The sequence below is a fragment of the Temnothorax nylanderi genome, unplaced genomic scaffold (genome assembly GCF_030848795.1).
Source record: "Temnothorax nylanderi isolate EJ_2023f unplaced genomic scaffold, tnyl_v1.0 TNYL_tig1153_pilon, whole genome shotgun sequence".
Lineage (NCBI taxonomy): Eukaryota > Metazoa > Arthropoda > Insecta > Hymenoptera > Formicidae > Temnothorax > Temnothorax nylanderi.
The window spans coordinates 646-14595 of NW_027250215.1; the positions used below are offsets into that span (position 1 = coordinate 646).

The 13950-nt window shown below is 35.5% G+C and overlaps 3 protein-coding genes and 1 pseudogene across 3 annotated transcripts; 3 read left to right on the forward strand and 1 right to left on the reverse strand.

Moving 5' to 3' along the window:
- Window positions 1-1549: 1549 nt before the first annotated feature.
- On the forward strand, window positions 1550-4210 carry LOC139786807 (discoidin domain-containing receptor 2-like). The gene is made up of 2 exons (XM_071725922.1): window positions 1550-1768; window positions 2727-4210. Exons 1-2 carry the CDS (start codon window positions 1724-1726, stop codon window positions 3075-3077), a joined length of 396 nt encoding a protein of 131 aa, XP_071582023.1. The 5' UTR covers window positions 1550-1723; the 3' UTR covers window positions 3078-4210.
- A 4912-nt stretch (window positions 4211-9122) lies between these two features.
- Window positions 9123-9242, forward strand: LOC139786808 (5S ribosomal RNA; annotated as a pseudogene).
- Window positions 9243-10406: 1164 nt separating this feature from the next.
- Window positions 10407-12671, forward strand: LOC139786805 (uncharacterized). The gene is made up of 5 exons (XM_071725920.1): window positions 10407-10501; window positions 10581-11072; window positions 11285-11547; window positions 11628-12193; window positions 12295-12671. Exons 2-5 carry the CDS (start codon window positions 10873-10875, stop codon window positions 12535-12537), a joined length of 1272 nt encoding a protein of 423 aa, XP_071582021.1. The 5' UTR covers window positions 10407-10501; window positions 10581-10872; the 3' UTR covers window positions 12538-12671.
- On the reverse strand, window positions 12540-13671 carry LOC139786806 (magnesium-dependent phosphatase 1-like). Its single transcript, XM_071725921.1, has 4 exons — window positions 13456-13671; window positions 13263-13320; window positions 12959-13180; window positions 12540-12880 (listed from the first exon to the last, which is right to left on the reverse strand). The coding sequence occupies exons 1-4, from the start codon at window positions 13490-13492 to the stop codon at window positions 12703-12705; spliced, it is 495 nt and encodes a 164-aa protein (XP_071582022.1). The 5' UTR covers window positions 13493-13671; the 3' UTR covers window positions 12540-12702.
- Window positions 13672-13950: the final 279 nt, after the last annotated feature.

The following is a 13950-nucleotide window of genomic DNA, read 5'->3' on the forward strand; positions in this document are numbered from 1 at the left end:
ATTACCGTCGTACTCTACAATATAGGGAGGACCGGGAGAGGGGTCAGCCCCATCGACGCAGTAGCCCGATGGCGAAGTAGCCAATAGCAATGATCGATAAAGCGCCCCTAATTAACCAGGTTCTGCCGCCAAATTGGAGCTTTGTTCCGGCGACGAAATTAATTGATTCTATCTATTCCATACCCATGCGCTACTACGGAACAACGTTTTGACTGGTCGTCGTCTCTCAGATGGCGAAGATTAGTTCGTCTTTAAAGTGAACTGGTCAATGTCTGGAGGCTTTGAGCGGAAGTTGCATGAATGTCTATCCGTCTCTGAGTTCTCCTCAGGGAAATGCTCGAATTCTATCTCCAGTGGAACCCGCGCTCAAAGGACAAACGAGATGAAATATCAGACGCGTTTGCGATAAGAGAGATTAAGTAATTACATCCATATATTAAGATTATTATGTATGATGTACAGGCTGTTGCAGGTCTGGTCAATAAAACTTCAGGGTCTTATAGGAAATTGAATTAGGAACAAAAAAGTTCCGGTAAACATAGACCCGGAAACACTTCATTGAAAAGTTATAACTAATAAACTTCGAGAAATCACGTTTTTTTTTATCATTTTTTAAAATAACCCTTTAAAACCCTTTTTATTTATTTGAAAAAAAACTAAATAAATCTGAGGAGTAATTAAATAACAAACTAAATTACCAATTTTATTTAATTCTGATAAGGCGTACAAAAGAGTACAAAATAAAACGTCGAAAAAAGCAGAAACTTGAAAAAACCACCTTTCAACGATCTTTGGAAACACTGCATTCGTAGCGTTCGCTTTAGCGTAACAATTAGCTAGTTATTTTTAAAAATCACTAAAAAATGTGATTTTTTGAAGTTTCTTAGCTATAACTTTTTAACGAAGCGTTTCCGGACTTATGTTTATAAGAACTTTTTTGTTCCAAATTCAATTTCTTATAAAACTCTGAAGTTTTATTGACCTGACCTGAAACACCAGTATAATATAATACTATAACTATCTCCGCGGATACTGTCAAACGGATGAATTGATATCAAGCCTTTCTCTCGTAGGAAACGATTTACGATAATGGCTGCACCATAATTCGACGCGGAGAAAGTTTATTCGACGCGTCGAGTATAATTGCATACCCGCGTGTATTTGGGCAGGAAACGCAGCCCGACCACATATGCAAGCAAATGTTACATGTAGACAACCATTCTCGCTTCCGGTTGACTGCCATGCACAGAATGCGTACGCGTATGCAGATTGGCGGGCGCGCTATGCGCCCCACGTACCACGGCGAGAGATCAATCTGACTGCGCCTCTTTCGTTGTCAGACAAGCCGTTCGGAAAAATATTCGATCCGGCTGATATCAATCCGGCACGCTAGCGCGTGCGAGTCGCGACGGAAAAATCGCTCCGTTCAGTTTCTAGAAATACTCGAGCTATCCTAAAGTCCGGGCGTTGTATTCCCATCGATTGTACGGGCGCCGAGATCGACGATTCGCGAAGATTATCGAGCAGCGCGAAAATAAATGTAAAACGGCGCGAATCTCTCCCCCCTCGACGCGATAACAGATGAAATAATTCCGCATTCTTCACACGTCATTATTTTGCTTGTAGAAACTGCTTGGTGGGTAAGGCTTATCATATCAAAATCTCGGACTTCGGCACGGACAACGAGCTGTACGCCTGCGATTACTACAAGGTCGACGGAACTATGCCACTGCCGGTGCGATGGATGGCCTGGGAGTCAATATTTTTGGTAAGTTGTGACCTCGGCCCCGATAGGAAAATTGCGTAAATATTGTACAATAATTGCATCATTCAATTGAAAGGAATTTTGCAATTATTGCGCTAAGATGATTCGTCATAACGTAGTGTTCTTGCTGGCATGAAATTTCTGAATGATATTTGCACAAAAATTGAGATATTCGATTTTAGGTTTAAATTTTGAACAAGTATTTTGATATTTTGAAGCAAAATCACTCCAACAAACACCGATATATAACAGTTACATATATACAACCGTTTATATTTTACGTACGAAAAAGGATCTATCGATGGTCCAGCAAACACAGAATATGCTACACTGAGAAAAAAATTGTTAATCCCAAGAAATATTTAGTCCGATACGTTCAACTAAACATTTTAGTTAGTTAACTAAATATTAGGTGTTTCAACAATTTATTTAGTTTCTTTAATCAAGAATTAATTAATTCAACTAATGTTTAGTTAACTAACTAAAATATTTAGTTGAACGTATCGGACTAAATATTTCTTGAGATTAACAAATTTTTTTTCTCAGTGTACGTAATACAGGAGTAACAACTATAAAACACACAGTAATAAAACTGAAATATATTTCTCAATTATTTCGCAATTTCTTTCCAAATTTAATTTTGCAAATATTCCGCAAAGTTGATTTCTTATAACATTGCTGTCTTACTGAAGTACTATTTAGAAATAAATTGTGCGAATATTTATCAATATTTGCCCAAAGGTCTAAATTTCTACTAGTATTGTTGCAAATATTGAGACAATTGCAGAATTCCCAATTTCAGCCAGATTTCGTCATATAATTTTATAAATATTTTCTTATCGGGGCGGACGAGGCGATAGGAATAGGGCTGTATTCTACCCACGGTATATTTCGCAATATGTCGAAATTGTTGGCAATTGCTCGAAATGCTCGAGTAACGTGCGTTATGTCTGATTTCCAGGGGAAGTACACGACCAAGAGCGACGTGTGGGCTTTCGCGGTCACTCTCTGGGAGATTTTGAATCTCGGCAGACGTGTCCCCTACGAGCACCTGTCCGACGAGGAAGTGGTGCAGTGCCTGCGGCAGCTGCATCACGCTGCCGACTGCGGCAACGCCGGCAATCCCGAAGACAGTTGCAAGGAGGATTCCAGAAACGGCTTCGATTACCTGCCGCGACCCACCGCCTCCTCCAAGGACATCTACGATCTGATGCTCGAGTGCTGGCAACGAGAGGAGACCGAGAGGCCGACCTTCCGTGAGATATCGCTCTTTCTGCAGCGGAAAAATCTTGGATACGCTCCAACATCCTGATATTGAGCCCCGAATTTCAGCGAGCGCGACGTTCTTAATAGTCATACCGCGAATCGGAATAAGCTCGTTACCGAAATGGAACGACGAGCGTGCAACGACGGTCAACGTTCTCAAAGGAATTACGAGAACGAGCGAGTGTAACGGTCGAGTGAGAGGAAGGAACGACTGATGAGAAAAGAACGAAGGACAATTATGTATCGCGACATCGAAATGATAAGTACAACAATGGAATTTTATTGTCCGTCAACGAAACGAGGGTGTGGAACTTGGAGTTTACGACAGGAATCGATCGTCCTTCAATTTCGTTTCGATTCGTATACCTTTTTTTCGAACAACGAGTATTAGCGGACATGAAACTAAGTTAGAATAGGTAGAAAGAGTTAAGTGCGGGCTTTGAGAATATCTTACGATATACCCGGATTTGTCGTACAAATAGTTCGGGGTGCCGCGAATGCAACTGATCTCCGTAGAATTCTCAGTAGCGAGAGACTGTTCGAGGCATATCTTATCGATTTAGGGCACGAGGGTGTTGGATCTCGACGCGAATACTCGCGGCGGAGTATCGCGCGAAGATCTATCCCCCGGGTAGGCATAGGCTCTTCTTCGAAGACGTGAAGAAAGACAAGAACGGACGCGAATTTGTAAAAACACGACAATCGGACGAGAGCGAAATAAAACCTGGCCCGTCGTAGATGACCGTTTGATGGAGATTGGACGTTTTGTGAGGACCGTGAAAGATCCTATCGCAATCGTCGGGAACTTAGGAGCAATACCATGTAACTGTAATACAGCTGTGAACATTCCTGCACGGATGGGTACCTATACTGCGCAATTAGACAATTACGCAAATAGGAAGAGTCGTTACTTAAGGAGAATAATTAAGGTTTCCTCGGGATTATATCATTTTGATTAAGGGTTCGATGACAAAAAAAAAGAAATGTGTGAATCACATTCGACGTACGGCAATATAGCAATTACGATATTAGACGCTACGGCACAACTGTTCGAGTTAATATCGTGAAGCATTATAACTGAGTGTGTTTTATGAACGTATGGGTGCCTATTCCCCCCCCCCTTTCTCTTTATCGCTCTCCTTTACTCTCTTTCAACGTATATTGTATCGCCCAGACACTCTGGGCCTATTGTGAGACGAATCTACATGTGTGATTTACATCGCGAAATCTTTATCGCATAGGACATATCGCAAAACGGCGAAATGATTATCGCGCATCAACGACGATTTTCCGATAGTGTGGAAATTTAATGTCTTTTCACGCTGCTTTTGGTTCGTGTCTGAACAGAGATCTGTGTGGAAACGTAACGCACGTGAGAACGTTAAATTTCAGAAGCAGTCAAGTGACTGTAAAGATTTCTCGATAGTACATGTTTATTCGAACGAATATAGCTACCGCAAATCGCAGTTAACGTGAATGGGATTTGTTAATGTCATAACATAGACGAGTATCATACGTCATAAGCGTAAGGTAGAAGCGAAGGGTAATGTTCATCTATTCTGCATTGGAAGACGGTAATAGACTACGTATCATGACTATGACACATCATAATTGTAACTTTATATGATAGGCGGGATCAATGAAATTAGAATATTGTATATATAGGCGTACCGTAGTAAGGAGTGTCATCATCACATTTTTTTAAGAGTGACGGGTGAAAATCGAATTATCTTTGAGATAGCGTTAACACGCTCGCTTGTAATTTGATATTAATGTGGAAACGTATGGCAATTGTTTAGCTTCCGATAAGTTGTCCGTAGCGAGTGGTAATAAGGTTGACGCGAAAGTTTGACATATCGGAACGTACTTTTCTTATAAAACTTAAAAAACGCGCGGAGGACAGAGAAGTGGTCGTAACATGGAAACATTCAGAAGAGATGGACTTACGCCCGTTGCGCGTCTTCACCGTGTACTCTCGACTCCGATAATATATTTCGACTTTAAGTTTCGTGTATTTATATACCAGATGGACACTATTATAACTTATGCGATACTTAGCGGATAGGCGATGTTACCGTTATATCATTAAAATACTATTTATATAAATTAACGTAATACCGCGTAAGGAGTAGAGACGGTACGGAGGCCATAGCCATATGTAGTTAAAATATACGCGTTGAATTTAAACGTAACTGGAATTGCTTCTATATCACCGGGATATCAAGATCGTCTAGTCTAAAGCGAGCGGAGGAGAATCACTGAGATACGAATTCGCGTAATATAAATTTACGAGGTAATAGAAAATAGGCAATACCAATTTTTGATCTTGCCGGAGGTAAATAGTAAATAGCCAATCGATTAAGCCTAAGATCGTTAAGTCTAATTTATATTTTGCATGTAAGAGTATCGGATCAACAGAGACGTATTGTATAATTTCGTGCTATCGCGAAATTTTTGGCCAATCGATTTTTCGCACCGGTTGTGACTGAGTTGAAACAATAATATCTATCGTCGATACACTTTTAGTCCGAAGCAGACTGCCATTGTATTTCTAGATGATACTAGAGAATGAATTGTAGTTGCGTTTAGATTCGCCAATATAAGCATAACGCTGCCTTTGGCTATATTGTTGCCCTTTACTGCTAACGAGTAACTTACTTGTCTACTCATGTGATAATTTAGTATATTTCTACGTATCTACCTGTACCTATACCAATTCGAAAATCTTCATGGCGAAAGGATTATTCCGAATATACGTTGTTTTTATTATAGATCGTAGTAGTTCAGATAAAAAATTGGCATAATCGATTCTCTTAGTAAAAATTTTGATAATTGTAAGGAATGATGAAGAATATACGGATCCTACCTTAGGATCTAGCAGCTTCACCATATAAATCCAAAATGCAGCTGCTCCATAATTTTATTAGAAGTCGCGCGTAGTGAGGCTAATATGAGATAAGAAGATATGCATAATCCTTTCTCTATGCAAAGATTCGCTATTATGACCTAGACAACTTACTTCTACCTAGCGTGCCCTTTTTCCAATGGTGGTTAATTATATTCTTTGCGGACAATTCGAGCTCTGTCAATGGCATCACTGGAGGTAAATGTTCGGAACTACAGTGTCAGGGACGAGTAAAAATATTTTGTTCGAGCATTGTGAGGTACGAACACGCTAGATCGTTGTGAAAACTTTATTTCTCGAAGAAAGCTCTATTTATCGATAAGCTCGATTTTTCAGCTATCATTTTAATTGCAACGATAGTTCCAAATCCTTATCGTTTGCTGTATACATTGCTGATTTCTTCGATATACATTTTATATGCGTATGATTGACAATCACGCTTGCCTCGGAATTTAGAAAAATATGTATATTTAGTACCAATCTCGCGACTTTTTTAAAATACGATTATCACTAACAGAATTGACATTTTATAATAATTTAAGGCACGATCATGATCTTTGTCATTAACTTTGAGTCTCGAAAACAAATATAGTTTTATTAGCGCGAAGGAAATCATTAAGTTTTTTCATACGTGACAGCCGAATAATATACTAATTAAAATAATTTCAATTATCACGTTTTCAGGATAGAAACGGACGTTTTATAGCTCCATTAATGATGGATGACATAATGATACGCATTAATATCATGCATTCGCGTATATTGTATACGAGCGTTATGCTTAATTTAGATGTCATTTCAGATGAACTTAAACTGCATCGTACAAAGTGGTATATCATCATGATTAAAGATCGTGGCAATGGAATTAATATACAAACGTCGGATGAAATTTTTCTTTCGTACATGAGCGAAATATAATTTCGATATACCCTATTGTTGACCTCTATGGTGGAATTGCGAGGAATTTACAGGTAATCGTGGGGTAAACTGGGGGGAGAGCTCATCTAGTTGTATTTTCTATCTAGGCAGGGGCAACGCGCACGGCCATATCACTCGGCCTACGACCACGTTTTGCACTATGATTTGGAGACATTTCTTTCCTAAGAGAAATTATCCGATAGACGAAATTTTCGGGATTGACTCAGTGAAAAGAAACTCTTCGGTCTCGGACAAGAGGAGAATCGCAGCGAAACTGACCACTGGCCACGGTGGGTTGCCCATGCCTGTTCTACGCTATCGAACCTTGATCGTTATAGTCATAAAATTATTTTGTACTAAGAACTGTTTATAATTTGTATCTAATCTCTGTAATATCAAGCAGATTGTCTATGAGTAATAAAGCTTGAACAAACTCGATTTAAGTAGACTATATATAAACGGGGAAAAAAGTATAAATATATATATATATATATATATATATAAATACAGGTATTTATAATACATCTATATTTTATTTAGTCGTAAGGCAGCGAGCGAAGGGATTGTAAGTAAATTTCGCGTAAGAGCGGATCGGTAACGTAACAATGTACAACGATCTAGGAATTATTTGTATTAAAAAGACGACAATTAAGGGACAAATCATAAAAGTATACATGTTATTCAGTAGCCGTGTATATATATATATTATACATATATATACATATACTATACATCTAGAATCTAACTAGTCATGTACGACACTTTATAAATTAAAGTGTATCCCTGACAACAAATGCAAAATGCAACGTGTGCTGTTCTTTGACTATTCTTGCTTGGATATAGAGGTGACAAAAGATACATTATACTGATACGATCGGTGACGGTCGAACTTTCAAGCAATTATTATCAATTTCGATTTTGCCACAAAGTTTACTCGGCTCGATTACGATCGCTGCGTATACGGTGCGGGCAAATTCTACCGAGGATCGCAAACTTTTGTGCGTCGTAGACCGGAACACATCATTTATATAATTACCATGTGTATATCATTAAAGAAACAACATACAACTTGTAAGTTCCATTATCCATTATTCATGAAGCACAACGATAAAATCTATTTGTATTGGAAAGTCGAAGTTACGCTACTTATTTCATGGAAGTCCTATCATCCCGCAAACTCTCTTTGCATTAATTTTATATTGCTGATTTGTACGACAATCAATAATTGCGCTGAGAAATACAGAATGCATGCTGTTTGAAAATAACGAAATTTTTTTCAGAAAATGAAATTATTTTTTCAATTTTCCTATATATATTTTTGTTTTCTATTTTATTTTTTACTAGAATACTACAAAGCGCGCGTTTTGCGCGCGCTATTTATTTTCGAGTATTATATGTTTTAATAACATGTATATTATATATTCGCACGTGTAATTAATTATATATTACATATATATATTTTGATGCTTTAAATGACTTCTAGTTTCCACATACAAAAACATAACATACTAATCCATAATAATATTTTTCCTTCCTATTTTAACTTCTGAATATATTATTGTATCAATATTTAAATTTTTAAATTCGCTTAAAAGTTGAATTGAAACATGAAATAAACACAATATCACATTATAATATTAACTTAAATATACGTAATTTATTAATCTCTATACTTCTGTCTTTAATAAAAAACAAAAACGTATTATTAGAAACTTTAAATCGAAAATAAAATTAAATATTCCATCTTTCTTTTAAAAACTCCTCTATTTGCATTTTGTCTTTTGTTGCTTTACAATGTCAGGACATGCATTATATTATATTATATTATATTATATTATATTATATAGGTATGTCCTCTACTCCATCTCTGCATATTTTATAATTCCTTTCTCCATCCTTTCCTTAATGCTGGTATCTTCTCATTTCGTTCCTGCCTCTATATGTATAGTTATCAATCTTCTGTCGTTTCTTTTTTTCTCTCATATATAACAATGGATTTGATTCGATTTAACGCTTTTTAAGAGTAAATTATACATTAACACATGTACATTATTGTCTGTTATATAAAATTAATTAAAATGATAATATGATATAATATGTATAATTGTATATATTATTATTTTAGTTGATTACATAAATATATTAATATCTATTTATTAATATCAATAATAAATTGATATATGTATATATATCTATAAAAAAATATAATAAATGTAACATGAAAATTGATGAAGAAGTGTGTCATCTCTTTAGAAGAAAGACACTTTCGCCAACGGTCAAATCACGTTTTAATCTACAAGTTCTCGTCCGATCACTTAAGTCAAGCAACGTTGAGCGCGGTTAGTACTTAAATGGGTGACCGTTTGGGAACACCGCGTACTGTTGGCACTTTTTTTTGAAAATCACCTATTTCATGTGCCTGGAAGTTATTTATTTTATATCGTACTTATACATTGTCTATTCTATAAAATTAATAAAAATGATAACATGTGATATAATATATACAGTATAATTGTATGTATTAGATATTATTTTAGTTAATTACATAAATATATTAATATCTATTTATTAATAATAAATTGATATATTTATTTTAAAAAAAAATGAAAATTTAAGGCTTAATTCAAGTTTGGATTATAATATTAATAATAATAATATTTGGTTAGATCGCTTCATTGCCTTTCTATCTCATCAGCTATATATTTAACTTAATATTATACACAGTTGGTTACGATCATCGATCACCGGTGACTGACGCGACAATCAACGTGTTAAACACGATCGAGATAACATACAAATTTTTAAAGTAATAACTGATAAAAAATAATGTATGTAACGACTGGGACGTAAAGTTAATCTGTCAGAAATAAACAAATTTGACGTGATTGTTTTAATATAACATATTAAGTATGAGATAAATATACATAATATAAATATATATACACAATATAAATTTGAATATTTTTGAAATATTTACCTCCCTCCCTCTCTCCCTTTCTCCCTTTCTCTCTCTCTCTCTCTCTCTCTCTCTCTCTCTCTCTCTTTACTTTCTCTTAAGCAGATTTTTCTCGTCTTCTTCCTCTTTTATTCGTCTTCTTTAACTTTATATTAATGATACCCTCATCACGAAGAATAACAGAATTAATATTATGGACGAATGCTATCACCGCGTCTTCATCATCGACGTAAAAATTTATATACCTTATTTCTATACGGGCGTAATCTTCCAATCCGACATTCGGTCAAACTGTCAAAAGTAAATCTCGCGCGATGACATGCGAAGCAAGTCGTGCACACAACACACAAGCGAGATGATCAGTCAGCATCCCGAAAAGAGGCTTCAAGACTTCGATACATTCGAGTTCGAGATTTCATGCCTTCTTTAGAAGAAGAGGATTTTATTTTCCTTTTTATCATTCGTGCTCATTCTGGTTTCCCGCTTCTTCCTTTACAACATTTGCCGAGAGGGCGTTAGATTTTCAGGGCGTCAGATTTTCAAGCTATGCGACTCATACGACTGGCAGATCTTTAATAATATTCACTCGATGCTTGAGTGAGCGAATGCATGAATCGTCACACATATCAATTATGTTTGGAATTTTTGGGAATTGAGTGCTGGTCTTTCTGAAGAAGAAGATATCTATTATGTATTGTTAAAAAATTTGTTTATTTATTATAATAAACTGAAGAAATGGTAATCTTAAGAATATTATCCATGAATTACAGAAATGGGTTTGATTCATCGTAGGAAAATTGAATAGGATGTAAATGAAAAACTCGGAATGAGAATGTTGACGTATACACGATGCACGTGTAAAAGACGAGATATACTAAATGCTTGCAAAAACGAGTTAACTTATAAATACGAGTTAACTTATAAATTCATAAAAAGAGAAAAAGAAAGGCTGTTTCATCTCTACTCCGAAGGAAAAATTATATCATTCGCAAAAATTAAATTTGGAGCATTTTTATAAATATTGTGTATTTTCATGTGTAACGAAACTTGAAGTTATCTGATATGATTGACATAGACATAGACATGTTTTATATCATACCACCAAATGGTGAGATACCACTTTATGTTTTGGAAGATTGTATTTTGACCAGATTAGATTATTTAAGGCTTCTGAGTGAAGGATCTGCTAATGGATTTGATGGGAAATTCGAATATTTATTAGAAAATTCTGCTTACGATAAAATTGGACACTTTGTATTACGGTAAGCACATGTTACAATTTTGTATATCAATCTTTAATATTAAATACAATATGACTTGAATATTTAAAGGATGATAAGTAATATTAGTAACAGTAATAGTAATATACAATAAAGAAAAATTTGTGTTCTAAATAATAGAATTGAACAACTGTCAGAATTGTAAAAATATTGTATATTTCTAATTAATTAACGATTGCCATTTTTTGTTTTAGATTATTAGCTTCCACGTCGTCAGATTTATGTACGTATTGGATAGCCAAAGAATCATTGTTATTTAAGCATAGATTAGATAATATATCGCCTAGACAATTACATAAATTATTAAAGCAAATTATATGGAAGCTGCAAGTGTTTAAAGACAAGAAAAATGCAATTGACACAACTCTGATTGAGTTATGCAAATTTTATTCGCAACCCTTAGTTTTTAAACATCTTGTGTCAAATTGTCACGATTGCAATGACTTTCAATACAAAGGTATGTACGAGTACAGAGTATCACTTGCATACAAGAGATTTTCAAATAAGCTAATTAATATTTCTTATTTCACATTTCAGTGAGATTCGAGATAGTACCGGACTTGGTGAAAGAGAGAGAACTAGTCCTTAATAATGGAAATATCATCACGTACTGTTCAAATTGGAAAAAAGTGCTTCAATCATTATTTAGTAATTATGTAACTAGTGAAATGAGTATCATGAAGAGACAGGCGCAACACACCGTAAAATACGACCTTAGATTCCACATTTTGAATAAGAAAATTCAATCTTATCTCTTCGAAGAAGGCATTGCTCATGGAAAAGTAACTGTTAATAACATAGAGACGGAAGCACAGAAATTCCCATTGTGCATGCAACATTTGCATTCTCTACTAAGAAGTAGACATCGTCTCAGTCACTACGCGCGCTTATACTACAGCCTTTTTCTGAAAGAAATAGGAATGACGTTGGAAGATTCAATTGTATTTTGGAGGCAGGAATATTCCAAGCCACACACTTGCACCTCAGTATGCTCGCATAATTGGCAATCCAATGAAAAGAAATTCATATACAGTATCAGACATATGTACGGTTTGGAGGGATCACGGAGAAATTATAAGACACCTGACTGCAATCTGATTTGCGTAAGTATAAAAATTTTCACGCACCCATAAGAAATTCTTTTATAATTTTATACAAACTTCACAATTAGAGCTATTTTTATCAAACATCGAAACTGTTGTAGACTGGTATTAGTGGAGCAACGTACGAGGGTGGTTGTCCTTTCAAGGATTTTGATATGAGTGCACTCAGAAATCTTTTACGAGCTTCATTAACTGAAGGCGAAATTGAGAAATTTGTAAATAATATATCTATTAAAGATCCAGAAGTTCTCTGCACTGCATTTCTGAAACTTGTACGCAAAGACGACGTTAACGATGTCACTATCAAAAGTCCGGTACAATACTACCAAAGAATGGCTGATTAATATAGATTTTAATTTCCTATATTGAGAAATTTATATAACAATTTATACTGTCTATCCTTGTCAGTATTCATTATTGTTTAATCCATGTTGTTGAAGAATATCCTATCAATAAATATTTTGTATATGTTACGAAACAGAGTTATAAATTAACATAGACAAATTATACTAATATTTATACGGTTGCTTGCTGAATGATCGCAGAGCATCTTCTACAACACGACGATTCACACCGTCTCCAACCAACACAGCATATACCCCAAGTTTACCAACTTCCATGATATTTCTGGCCTCATCGTCAAAAAATAACATATCTTTATAATCAATATGAGAATTTTTATGAATGCTGAAAACAATTCAGTTAAGTTATAGCTTTAAGCTATTGTGTACAACACGATTCTTTATGCGTTTATACGAGACTTACTTAGAAAAATGTGTGACTTTGCTACCAGGAAATATTTCAACGTACTTAAAGTACCTCTTCCAGCCAAATAGATCTAATAATTGCTTAGCTCCCTTTATTTCTGATGTACGTGACGCCACACCGAGTTCGTATCCTTCTCCTGATAATTGTTTCATTACATCAGGTACATCAGAGTAGTGGCGTACGGTATGACTATGTGCGTCTACTACTTTATTTTGTGCACTGAAATTTTTCTTATATAAGTCTGATAAAAATTCTTAAAATACATTATTTTATTAGTTTTCTTATTTTATAATGCACGCACCCTTTTCTAAACGGCGGATCTACATGAGTATCAACCCAAAACGGCCACAAGGTGTAATCTGAAATTCAATTGCTCTTTCCATTTTTCCAGAAATCACACTCTGAATAATTTTTATTGCAACAGAAAGAAAAGAATATTGTGAATTTGTTACACATCTAAATTGTTAATGCAACATGTACGATTTTGCCTGTACCTAAGTCAAAGACGATAATTTTCGGTTTTCTCTCCATTTGCTCCTTGATTAAATTACAGTGACGGCCAGAATTAATCAATAACGAAATGCTATCACCAACATGCGAAATTACTGCTTTTTTTAAGATAAATAATGAAATCTCACACGATAAGCATAATCAGAGAGAAAGCTGAGAGGGGCCACGCCGGTGTATCGTTTTACTGGATACTGAACTGCTTGAAACGCCACTCGCATCCATTTTCAACATTGGAACTATTTAGCATACCCATTTTCTGGCACTGTCGATAAAAAGGCTGCGTTCCGATATTCACTGTCAGCAACTTTCAGTACTAAAAGGGTGCCGTCCCATGCGAACGGAATTTCGGAAAACGGAATCTCGGAATCATTCTGATTGGTTAGCCTCATAGGGCTTGTACTGTACCCCATGAGGCTAACCAATCAGAATGATTCCGAGATTCCGTTTTCCGAAATTCCGTCCTGCATGGGACGGCATCC

Bases quoted from the DNA above. Each gene is read 5' to 3' on its own strand.
- LOC139786807 (XM_071725922.1), top strand. From the start codon at position 1,724: ATGCCACTGCCGGTGCGATGGATGGCCTGGGAGTCAATATTTTTG. The intron at 1,769-2,726 runs GTAAGTTGTGAC...TCTGATTTCCAG, and splicing joins CCTGGGAGTCAATATTTTTG to GGGAAGTACACGACCAAGAG.
- LOC139786805 (XM_071725920.1), top strand. From the start codon at position 10,873: ATGATTGACATAGACATAGACATGTTTTATATCATACCACCAAATGGT. The intron at 11,073-11,284 runs GTAAGCACATGT...TTTTTGTTTTAG, and splicing joins ATTGGACACTTTGTATTACG to ATTATTAGCTTCCACGTCGT. The intron at 12,194-12,294 runs GTAAGTATAAAA...AAACTGTTGTAG, and splicing joins CTGACTGCAATCTGATTTGC to ACTGGTATTAGTGGAGCAAC.
- LOC139786806 (XM_071725921.1), bottom strand. From the start codon at position 13,492: ATGGAGAGAAAACCGAAAATTATCGTCTTTGACTTAG. The intron at 13,181-13,262 runs GTGCGTGCATTA...GAAAAATTTCAG, and splicing joins GATCCGCCGTTTAGAAAAGG to TGCACAAAATAAAGTAGTAG. The intron at 12,881-12,958 runs GTAAGTCTCGTA...AATTGTTTTCAG, and splicing joins AAAGTCACACATTTTTCTAA to CATTCATAAAAATTCTCATA.